Source organism: Onychostruthus taczanowskii, unplaced genomic scaffold (assembly GCF_017590055.1).
Source record: "Onychostruthus taczanowskii isolate IOZ18803 unplaced genomic scaffold, ASM1759005v1 scaffold38, whole genome shotgun sequence".
Lineage (NCBI taxonomy): Eukaryota > Metazoa > Chordata > Aves > Passeriformes > Passeridae > Onychostruthus > Onychostruthus taczanowskii.
The window spans coordinates 13,053,095-13,065,751 of NW_024501237.1; the positions used below are offsets into that span (position 1 = coordinate 13,053,095).

Sequence of the window (12,657 nt, forward strand, 5' to 3'; positions counted from 1 at the left end):
GTCTTTTGTTAACTTTTGCTTCAGTAGTAGATGATAAACTTAGGAGTGCATCAGCAGCAGTATCAGAGCAGAGTTATGACCCAGCCCAGAGCAGCCCCACACATGACACCTGGCAGAAAGCCCCTGGAAGGATGGCAGAGCCTGCTCCCAAAGGCAGGACACGCACATGGGTGCTGCTGGTCCAGCTCTGCTCTCCAGGAGAGAGCACGGGAATGAGTTGTGAGGCTCCATCTGGTGATGGAGGCCTCCAAGAGCAGCTGCTGTCCTAACCCAGCTCATAAATCCCCTCTTGGTTCCTGTCAGCAACAGAGACAGTCACACTCCGTACTCTTAAGATGCCCCATAAAAGAGAGATCCAACTAAGGGCCTGGAAAGGAGTCAGAAGTAACTTGTAAAACACAAAGGCTCCAGCTCATCAGTTTTATCAGTGCCATTCATGCAGAATTTAACAAGGAGGAGATGACATGAGGGCTGGAGCACCTCTTCTGTCAGGACAGGCTGACAGAGCTGGGGTTGTTCAGCCTGGAGAAGAGTCCAGGGAGACTTCAGAGCACCTAAAGGATCTACGAGAGAGCTGGAGAGGGACTATTTACAAGGCTCAAAATATGGCACATGACAAACCTATTCCCATTCATCTCACTTAAACATCTGTGAGAAAAACCCTGTCTTCACATTTCAGCTCTATTAGAGAATCCAATCAGCTTCACAGGGCTCTCAGGAGTAATATTATCCTCACAAGGCCACTGCAGGGAACCCAAACTTGCCCACGGGATGATGCCACCTTTGGGACAGAGTGTAGAGGACAGGAAGGCGATGAACTGCAACAAGATGCTCTTCTCCAAAAGGACCCCCAAAGCTCCTTCCACCTGTCTGAGCCTCAGAGCTGCTGAATGCCTTTCTGTCTGTAGCTCTGGATGGCTGCATTAACTGCAGCAGAACCCTTGCACATGTATTTAAGATCAAGATCTTAAGATCTTATTAAGACAGTGCCAACACAAGCCACAGCCTACCTACCATCAGTGTGCATGTGTGATGGCTACAGACATGAAATGCTGAGGCAAACTCTTGTTTCCATTACTTTCTGCCTAGCTGTTGGCACATAAATTACCACTTCATAACAGGCCCTTTGAAATTTTTTTGCATTAACTAATGCAGCTCGATGTATTTTTACAGTGCGATCATGGCTATCAGTTTCCATCTGTTCTACTGTCCTTTTGGAATGTTTTTGCTGCGAGGAAGTAAACAAAAATAGAGCACTGTAAAAACAAACCTGCCTGACAGTCTAGACTGAGGGTCTAATTAAAAATAAGATTTATTAGAATAGAGAGAAACGTCGCAGTAAAACAAAGACACAGTTTCTCTAACATATCTGGTATTATTCTTGGCAAAGCCCAGCCAGGCTATAAATTCACTGAAACTAATCAGTATGGCACTGATGCATCATTCTGATCTAGCATTGCTTTTCCAGACTTGGGGAACATGCAAGGAAAACTCTTTGTTTCACTTCAGTTTCAGTCACCACAAATTCCTTTTTTAATTGGGACACGAGTGTGCTAGGGCTCATCTCCACACAAGGTCTTGCACAGAGTAAGAAACCAAACTGAGTTAACAGCAGTGCTTCTCCCTAGTCTACACACAGTTAAAACAAACTGTACCAGCAGAACTATGTCATGCCAAGGGCTCGCTTTGATATAAATTAAATGGACACCTTGCTCCTGGAGGGGTGGGAAGTGGCAATTCAAACTTGGAAAGACTCAGAACATGGAAACTTCTGCCAGTCAAAAGGGAATGAGCATCCTTTGGTGAGGTGCAGTCTCAGAGAAACTGCACAAGAAACAGGACAGGAACAACAGCAAAGGTCTCAGACAGCAGCACCAACACAGTCTTACCCCAGTAAAAATACAGGTGAGCACTGGGGACAACAAGAGGGCAAAGCAGGCTTTGGTGACCAACTCCTGGAGCAAATGGGCAGCCACTCCTTACCTCACCTAACACATGGAAAGAACACTGCACTCCCTCAGCCCTAGGGATATCATTTTACATGGAAAAGGACTCACTAACATCGATAGGACCCAAGAACCATTTGGAGATTTGTATGAAGAATTTAACACTTAGCAAAAATAAGCACACGAAAATTTTGCCCTGTTTTTTTTGGGTATTATTTCTAGTGTTTGCACTAGACACATGAAAAATAATATTTTCCATAATAAAGAATGTTGTTTTTAGAAGTCTAGTGATTTTTAACATAAAAATTATTAGGTGACCTCACATGCAAAAATGCCCAAAGGCTGCTAAAATAGCAAAGAAATGAGAAATTCTAGATATTAAGAACATGTAGCAAGGCAGATTCATTAAAGAAATTAGAGAGGATGAAAAAAGGGCCAACTTTGAACCAAAACACACAAACTGGTTTTGAATAGTTTTCCACATAGGGAACATTCATCTCCCACTCTAGTTCAAGGACAGCATAGAGATCCTTTTTCAGATCATGTAAATGACAGCAGTAACTTAAATAATTACATGTTTCTTAGAATCAGCAACATCAGCTTTAGGAAGGAAAAAAAAAGTGTCTTTGGAGCTGGGACAAGGCAGCAGATTTTTATTGTTTACTCCAACATTTCATAAGCAGTTTCCTTTTTCAGGCAACAATTGATGTGCTATGTATCATTAAAGAATGAACCGACTTATAAATAGCATGAATACATGGAGAACCCCATTGTTCTTATTTGCGCTGGTAAATATGAGACATGCCAGATAAGACTTCTCTGAAGTGGGTCCTTACTAAATTCAAAGTTTTGCATTAGCCAGCGTGGCTGGAGAAGCAGCACCTTCAGTGTCTGGCCCCACCAGGTCACCCCTCTTCCTCTCTCAATGGGATGCAGAGTGACACCACACCCCTGAAGCAGTACCCAGCCAAGGCATGCAGGACTGACACTGAGCAAGCTCAGCCACAGGACACAGCCTGGGCTGAGACAAAAAGCTCTACATCAGCTGCTCACACCATGCAATGCTAGGTTTATGGCAATGGCTGCAGTTCCTACTGAGTCAAGGCAAACCCTCCCGTGATGGTCTTTCCAGGAGGCCAGGGCTATTCACTCTGCCTTTCTTCTTTAATTTCCAGATCTTTAACAAACATTGTCTGAAATCCCCACATCTTACCTGAATAAGGAAGAAACACTCCCAGCTTGGAAGTCCAAGATTCCCAACAGTGCAAATCTGTCACATCTGAGACAGCCACAACACACAGAGTGTCACCACACAATCCCAGAAGGCTTCAAGCCACACAGAGTCACACCACACCACTTCAGAAGCTACAAGCATCTGCCCTTCTTGTCCCTCAGCCCAGCCTTTTACATCCCTGATGCTGATGCCCTGCCCCTGTGTGCCCTCTGCTCCCTTTGGTGGTTGGTCAGTGCCCCTGGGCACTCCATGGCTCATTGCTGTCAGTGCTGCTCCCTGCTCCTCACAGCTGTGCCCACTGGGGATGAGGCTCAGCCCCACTCCCAACCACCACAAACGGTGTTCCTACAGCAATCATGAAGCACTCCCAAGAGGAAGCAGTGCAGAAGAAAACCCAGTCCCATGTCACCCTGCCTGTGAATGAAGACAATCCCCCTCTTTTGAGAGGACATTGACATTCCCAGGTAAAAAGCGCTAACAGGACCATTGATCTGCCTCTCCATATATTTCCATTTTCAAATCATTACCACCACAAAATCTTTCATTTGAAGTTTATGCACCTTCCTCATTTACACCCTTCTCCTCCCTTCCTTGGGAGCTAAGATCCTATTTAAAGTACATGAAAGATGTTGAACTGAACGAGGAGCTCACCTCCCAAAGTGTTACCCTCTCTCAGCTGGCACAGATGATACATAAATCACTATAAATTATATACATAGGGCCACAACTCCCTTCAAGGAAGCCACCCCCTGAAGGGTTAAACACACAAACTGGAGATCCTGTCTAATTCCTCATAATCCCTGGTTACACAGCACAGAAGATGAGGTATTATTGCTGCCAGACACAAAGTAGGGTACAACACAAGGCCACCCAAAATATCCCACAGCATGCAGTCCTTGTTTGGGGAGGCAGGGCTGAGGGGAGTCATGAGGTGTGCAAGTGATGCCAGCAGGCATTAGTCATTCTATATTAAATATAAAATCATGGCGGTGAAACCCTCAGCCCTGCCCAAAAGGTTAAAAGAGGATTTATGTTGGAGAGCCAAGAGAAAGGAGTTTAGCAGTTGCTGAGGGGTTTTTTCCCCAGCAGAAACATTAAAAAAGGCAAAGGATGGCAAACTGAAGGGAGCCCTTTAGGACACCTACATTACTCTTTTTTACATGAGAACAACAGTGATGATTGTATTAAGACAATGATTAATACAACAGGGGGGAAAGCTGAGACTTATCACCAAACACATTCAACACAATGTCAAATCATCTGGTCTGTCACTGTAGATTATAAATAGGATAAATATCCAAAATAAAATTAAAAAACAACCTTTCAGATTCAACAACTACTATCCAAAATTACCATCTAGCTGTAAAATACACTGGAAGAAGCACTTGAGTTGTCTTTAGCATCTCAAATATTTGGTATTTGAAGAAAGGAAAATGCAAGTAGTGTGGTAAAGCTGACACACACCCCACCACCACTACCACTTTTCTTTCCATATAGTAACAACATAAATGGAAACATACACAAGATAAAAAGCTAGTGATTAAGAAATAACCCAAAAATTGCAAACAAACATTTTGTTTCCTAAACTTTTGTTGTTACTTTACTGAAAATAACAGAACCCTTCAGTTTCAAGGCATGCCAGCTGCTCTGGGTTCAGCAAGGATTCCCCACAGCCCTGCCACTGAAAAGTTCTGCCCTTGGACACTGTTCACAAAGCACCTACATACAACCCTGGGAGCTGTGCAGTCACTGGGTCTTCAGTCTGACTCCACAGGGCAAACCCCAGGGATGGATGAGAAATATTGAAAAGATCCTTTCTTCTTCAGTTAGGGCACTAGGTGGATCTTTTCTATATATTTGATATGATTTTAGAAATAAATTAGTGACAGAACTGGGGGAGGGGGGGGCGGGGAGGGGGGTGAAGGAGGGATCCCAAGCACAAGGATTAATTCACTTCTAGAGCAAGTGGTTTCACACAAGCCTGCTCTTCTTTTATACTGCCTGCTGGCAAGACAAAGCTGGGCCACTGTTCCAAAACTGTAAATATCTCTATTTCACACCAGGTATCTGTCACCCAAACCCATTGCTGCAGTCTGTATTAGACAAAAGGCGTATTAACATCCTTACTCCCGCTGCTCTCCTCGCCAAGCTCAGACAGCACGTCTAGCACTGGGCAGCTCCCCATGCTCAGTGGTTCACTCACATGCCATGGTGCAATTAACATGATTTCTGGCATCAGGGTAGAGAGCATAGCAGGCAATGAAGAGTAATCATGTAGACATTGTGAAGACTATCCTATTACTGTTTTTCCCTCTTCTTTAACCATACCGAGACACAAAACCCAACACACTCTTCATAAGAGAAGAAAAAAACCACAATATTCACATTCCTTCCCCCCCCCAAAAAAAAAAAAAAAATCCAAACCAAAACCAACAAACAAAATCAAATAGAAAAAATATATAAATATGTGAAAAAAAAAGCTTTGCTGCTTATTCAGCACCCACTGACAGTCAGCTTGCACCCAGAATATCACTGTAGCAGTTCTTGCGCTGGACAGCAAAAGCCTTCCAGAGAAATTCCATCCGTTAAGAGGAAGACTGCATATGGTTATGTTTTTGAAAGTTGAAAGCTGATTATAATTTATAATACATTTATAAAGAAGCACAGTAAGCTAATTACATTTGGGAGAAGGCACATTTTAGAGGCTATGAAGATACAACCAGTAATAGGAAATTCTAACTCCCAATTATGCCTCTCAGTGTTCTTTACAGAATAAAACATTTGCTTGTGATTTCAGAAGTGGTTTACATTGAACAATGTAAAAGTTGTTTGAAGTTTCAATGGTTGCTCTCTTCCCTGCTCAGCAAATACTCATGTTAAATGCTTTTACAACATGTAAGAATATTGCAGCCATAGGATTGAGTCCTTCCCGAGTCAAGAAACTGTTTGCTCAAACTCAGAGCTGAAGGGTTGTGATCCAAATGCCCAATGGCAAAGGTGTGACCCTAGAAACAACTGTCCATCAAGACAAAATGTCACACAATAGTAAGGAAAAAATGATAAAGGTGTATCTTTTACAAATTGTTAGCAGGGGTACAAAGCCCTGCACAACAGGAATATTCTCATAAAAATAGCATTAATTACTTAAACCAGCAGCGCTGCTAAAACAGGTCCTTTTCCAATACTCTATTGTTGGTCACAACACAACCATCAGCAGCACACACAGCAGGATGGGATCACATCTGAGATGGAACAGTGCTCAAATTCCCTGGCAATCACTTCAGAGAGGATCTGTCACTGCCAGTATAGGACAGAAACATTACACACAGATCATACTTAACCTGCAGAAGAAACAGCAAAAGCAGCTATGAAGACAAAAAAAAAAATCCACAGCTGTCAAGTAAGAACTGGAAATACCACTTTTGGTAAGATCAAACAAAAAAAAAAACCCAAACCTGCAAACCACTACAGCATCAAACTAACAAAATTCCCAGGAGGAAGCATGGCTGGAGGATCTGTAGGGCTGTGCAGTACTGAAGGGTATGTTCAGCCAGAGAGGGAAATGTTTAAACCACTACACACTACCACCATCCTCTCCTGGCTGGCCCACTCAGCAGTGCCAGCCCCAAATTTCCAGGAATGGCAAGTCAAAGGTGGAGAAGTGCAGAAGGCAGCTCCAGGAGATGCTGCAACTTACAACAAGCACAAGACTCATTCTCACACCTGGTTTCTCAGTATTGCCACACAAGACAGGAGGAATGGTGTGAATGATCAGCTCTGTCACTGAAGACAGAGCAAATAAAACACTTGTACTTCACAGATGATGTTCCAAACCTGGTTTCCACCCATTGCTTTTCAAGCTAGTCCGGCAGAAAACCTTTAAAGACCCTTCAGTCAAGGCAAATGGCTTTGTGATAAGGGAAGTTTCCAACTAAAATGCTACACTTTTACCACCTGTCACATCCAGACAGAAGAGAAACAAAACCACTTTCATACTCATCAGTCAGCTATGTAGAAAAGTAACCAAAATTGGAGGCACGTGAGGAGGCCTATCATCCCAGGGACTCAGGGATGACAAGAACTTCCATGACACGAGCTGTTCAGAGCCAATGCTCATGTTCAACACCAACACCACAACTTCAGTGAAAAATCAGCCATAATCCTAGAATTACACAGGAGTAACAAAGACAAATAATTACTGAATAAATCTTTACCTCTGCTCGTTGCGTGCGGGGCAAAACAGAAGACTTCTCAATGGCATAAACATCCACCAGGTAGAGCCGTGCTCCTTGCTCCCTGTCCAGAATGGCAGCGGTCTGGATGACCCCGGTGTGGCGCCCGATGGTGAAGAGGCGCCCGAGGCTCCTGTCCTCGCACCGGACGGACACGATGTAATATTCCACCTGCACCTCGGAGCCCCGCGGGCTCGCCGCTTCCAAGGATATCACGTTTGTCCCGATGGGCTCACCCTCCTTCAGGATGGTGATGTATTTCGGCTGAGTGAAAACAGGCCCGTCAACCCCTTGCAGGATTATAGTCATCTCAGTGGTGGATTTTCTCCTTTCGGGGCCCAGGTCGGTGGCAGAAACTATGAGATTGTAGATGAGCTGAGAAGGCACCAACGCTGAGGCTACTCTTAAATCTCCGCTGTAGCGATCCACGATGAAGGTTTCGGTGTCACCATTGACAATCTCGTACTCCACCTCCCCATTGGCACCCTCGTCGGGATCCGCAGCGATAATGGTGGTCAGGATTGAGCCGATCACAACTGAGGGGTCAGCTGCGAGGGCGTTCTGCGATACGAACACGGGTACATTGTCATTTTGATCTGTCACCAGAATGGTCACGTTCTTGAGGGCAAAGCGCCTGGACTCCACAGGAACGGCCTGATCGGTGGCTTTGACTGTCAACTCAAAGAGATTGGCAAACTCCCGATCGATTTCAGCATTGGTAAATATTGTCCCTCTCACCTCATCGATACAGAAGTGATTCCCCCTTGGCATCTGCTGGATGATGGCATACGTTAGCTGCCCGTTAATATCCGCGTCTGGATCATGAGCAGTCACAGAAATGACAGAGCTACCCACAGGAACGTTCTCAACAATTGATTTAAAGATGTCTCCCGGAGGAAAATGAGGAGGGTTATCGTTGAAATCCCTAACGTGTATGACCACTGACATGGTAGAGGATCGCGGGGGCCTTCCTTGGTCTTTTGCAGTTATATTTAGCTTATACAGAGATTGTGTCTCAAAGTCCAGTTTCTTAGCAAGAAAAATACTCCCGGTGTTGGGGCTGATGCTAAAGGTCCCGTGATTGTTTGTCCCTGTAATGCTGTAGTGGAGGTCAGCGTTGTCACCTGAATCAGAATCAGTGGCAGTGACGGATGACACAAGTTCACCAACCCTCATATTTTCTAAGACATCCACTAACAAAGTTGATTTAGGGAAGGAAGGGCTGTTGTCATTTTCATCCAATACATCAATGCTCAACATGCAAGTTGAACTTAAAGGAACGGCTCCAGAGTCTACTGCTTGGATGACAAGGGAATATGACGCAGTAGCCTCATAATCTAGTCTGCCTACTAAGGTCACTTGGCCTGTGCTGCTGTCTATTACAAACTGATTTTCTTCATTTCCCTTGATTACAGAATACTGAATCAACCCATTAACCCCTTCATCAACATCTGAGGCAGAAACTCGCAGCACCTGTGTCAGATTTGCTGCCAGTTCTGATATAGTAGCTTGGTAAAGATCTTTCAAAAATTTGGGGGCATTATCATTGATGTCCTTCATGTAGATCTGTACAGTTGCCTGATCTTTCAGAGGCTTTGGCAACCCCTGATCTGTGGCTATTACTGTAAGGCTAAATACTGCAGCTCCCCTCTGTCTCATGAGAGCTTCTCTGTCAAACTGGTGAGTGCTTCTGATTTCCCCAGTCACCGTGTTCAGCTCAAAATCTGGCTGCATATGCTCAAATGAATACCTGATCTCACCATTTGGCCCGAAGTCTTTATCTACAGCATTTATTTTACCCACATACGACCCACCTCTCTGTTCCTCTTCAAAATAAAACACATAGTTGGTACTGTTGAACAGGGGCCTGTTATCATTTACATCCTCCAGAATCACCGTAACGTTCACAGTAGCATTGAGTGGTTCTACGGCTCTATCAGAGGCAACAACCAGTAAAACATATCTTTCCTGAAGCTCACGGTCCAGTTCACTTTTTATATACAGCTGGCCATCTGGAAATATGCCAAAGGCATCCCCAGCATTTCCTTCAATTATACTGTAAGCTATTTCACCGTTCACTCCTGAGTCTTTGTCAGAAGCCTGTACCTTAAAGAACCTGGTATTCACAGGCTCTGACTCCAAAATAGTAATTTCATAGGAAAGCTGGTCAAACACAGGCGGGTTATCATTTACATCATGAACAGAGACAGTCAGGATAAAGGTGGAGGACAGCTGAGGCACCCCCATATCCGAGGCCAGGATTTCAACCTGGTAAGACCCAGCATTTATGTCAAGCGGCCCCGTTAAGCTTATAGCACCAGTTTGTTCATTGATTGAGAACAAGCCCTTTGGGTTTTGCTTAAGGCTGTAAAGGACCATGCCATTAATACCTTCATCAGGATCAAGAGCTTTGGCCTGGAATATGGTATGCCCAGCTTTCCAGTTCTCAACAACATTTACACTTTCCACCACTTGAATGAAGTGTGGGGAATTGTCATTTAAATCTTTCACAGTTATATTGACCACAGCGTCACCAGTTATCGCCCCACCTCTAGCAACCACCTTCAGCTGGTAAAATGCTTGCTCCTCCCTGTCAATAATACTGGCTGTGGTGATCTGCCCCGTCGCCCTGTTGATGGCAAACACACCCCTCTGGTCACCCGTCGTAATGAGGTAACTGATGTTGGTGTTGAGGTCCATGGTGGAAGCAAAAACAGTACCTACATGGTAACCCAGGGCAACGTTTTCAAAGACAACAAAACTGTACACGCCCTGGCTGAAAACAGGAGGGTTGTCCTGTGTGTCCAAGACAGTGATGGTGACAATGGCTTGGTTCTGCGACTGAAGATGACCACCATCAGTGGCCACAATCTGCAGCTGGTAAGCAGTTTTCTCCTCCCTGTCCAGGGCTATTTTTGTTGTGATGATGCCTGTCTGCCCATGGACCTGAAACCTGGAGGTATCTCCAGCTGAGATGCTGTACTTGACTGTCCCATTGGGTCCCAGATCGGGGTCCGTGGCAGACACGGTGGTCACATAGGTGCCGGCTGGCTCATTCTCTTGGATATGGGCAAAATACTGAATGGGGTAAAACACAGGGCTATTGTCATTCACATCCAGGATGCTCACATTAACTCGGGCCACCGAAGAAAGGGGAGGAGAGCCCAAATCAGTAGCCAGGACCTGCAAGGAGAAGTGAGACTGCTCCTCCCGGTCCAGCTGCGAGATGGTGCTGAGCTTGCCTGAAACTGGGTCCAAGCGAAACATCTGGCGAGGGGTCACAGAGGAGGGGCCAACTGCTACCAGAGCTGGCTCTGCTTCCTGCAGGGAGAATCGGACAGTCCCATTGTCCCCCAGGTCCCCATCAGTGGCACTCAGGACAAGCAGCTCAGTTCCTGATGGGGAGTTTTCAGCCAAGGACACCTGGTAACCCTCAGGCTGACCGAAGCGAGGCTTGTTGTCATTGACATCCAGGATAGTCACCACCAGCTGCGCGTAGGAGAATTTGGGCTGCACCCCCTGGTCACGGGCACTGATGTTGAGCACCACCTGAGAAGCAGTCTCCCGGTCCAGCCTGCTGGAGCTGGATGTGCCTGCGGCAGTGCCACCCCCAGGGACAGCTGTGGTGACCAGCCCGCTGTGCTCGCTGATGCGGAACCAGCCCAGCTCGTTGCCCGAGACGATGCTGTACTTGAGGTTGGCATTGAGGCCCGAGTCACGGTCCGTGGCACTGAGGCCCCGCACGTAACTGCCTGGGGGCACGTCCTCGCTGATGTTCACCCTGTACACCGACTGCCCGAAGACAGGCGGGTGGTCATTGATGTCGTTCACAAAGATCACCAGGCTGGCCACCGACGAGCGGCTCACGGGAGCTGCCACTGCTCCATCAGGGGAAAAGACAGAAGTGGGGGAGCCTGGAGGTGGCGGTGGGGCCCCGTAGTTATCCGCCACTGCCACGGTAAGGTTATAGGCTGGGATGCGCTCCCGGTCCAGCGCGGCCGCTACCTTGATGAGGCTGAGGTTGGGTACCTTACTGCTGTGCACCTCAAAGTGCCGCTGCTCGTTTCCCGCCAGGATGGACACGGAGATGTTCCCGTTGGCCGCAGGAGAGTCGGCATCACTCACCGTCAGCAGGGCCACCACCGTGCCAGGGGCCGCGTTCTCGTCCACAGAGGCAAAGCGGGAGGTGGCCGGGAAGTAGCGGAACTTCACCCGGGGCTCGTTGTCATTGACGTCGAGCAGGCGGATGAGGGCCTCGGCCCGGCCGCTCAGTGCCGGCACCCCGCGGTCCATGGCCTGGACCGTCAGCGAGTACTGCTGCCGCATCTCGTAGTCCAAGCGCTCACGGATGCGGATCACCCCGCTCTCGGGGTCCACCTCAAAGGGGAGGCTGCCAGCCCCATCCCCAGCACCGCTGCCATCGCCTCCTTCCAGGCGGTAGCGGATGTCAGCATTGGTGCCCTCATCAGCATCAGCTGCGGTGACCTGGAGAACGCTGGCCCCGACGGGTGCATCCTCAGGCACTCGTGCCTGGTAAAGTGTCTGGCTGAAGATGGGCGGGTTATCATTGATATCCTGCACGGTCACGTTGACCTGAAGGTACCCTCGCCGACGGGGCTCGCCCTTGTCCTCCACCTGCACCAACAGCTGGTAGGTGGGGGTGGCCTCCCGGTCCAGCCCTCCACGGGAAACCAGGTGCAGGAAAGCCCCCTCACCGCTGGGGTTGAGGGTGATGTTGAGGCGGAAGCGGCCCTCCTCGTTGCCGGCCACAATCCGATAGGAGCCATGGTCTACGCCATTGGTGCCACTGTCGGCGTCAGTGGCAGTGTCCAGGATGAGCTGGCGCCCGCTGCCCGTGTCCTCCTTGAAAGTCACCACGATGGAGGGGTCGGGGAAGACGGGCGCGTTGTCGTTGAGGTCGAGCACCAGGACGCGCACCTCGCTGGGGTAGGTGGGCTGGCTGGAGAGCACCACCAGGTCCATCACGTCGCTGGCCAGGCTCTCGCGGTCGATGGTGGCGCGGGTGTGCAGGGCGCCCGAGGTGGCGTTGATGGCGAAGAGCTCGTGGTGCTCGCTCAGGCGGTAGGTGAAGCCGGGCCGGGTGGCGATGGTGCCCACCCAAGTGCCGGGCGGCTGCTCCTCCAGCACCCGGAACACCTGGCGCGGCTCCGCGGCGGCGGCGGCGCTCCCCAGCGGCGGCAGCAGCGGCAGCAGCAGCGACAGCAGCAGCGGCGGCGGCGGCCCG

The 12,657-nt window shown here is 48.1% G+C and overlaps 1 protein-coding gene across 1 annotated transcript in view; it reads right to left on the minus strand.

Moving 5' to 3' along the window:
* Positions 1 to 12,657, minus strand: part of FAT4 (FAT atypical cadherin 4) — a 125,370-nt gene that overhangs the window by 111,794 nt on the left and 919 nt on the right. Inside the window, exon 2 of the mRNA XM_041411896.1 lies at positions 7,395 to 12,657. Within this exon, the coding sequence (XP_041267830.1) occupies positions 7,395 to 12,657 (5,263 nt within the window). The remainder of the gene's footprint in view (positions 1 to 7,394) is intronic.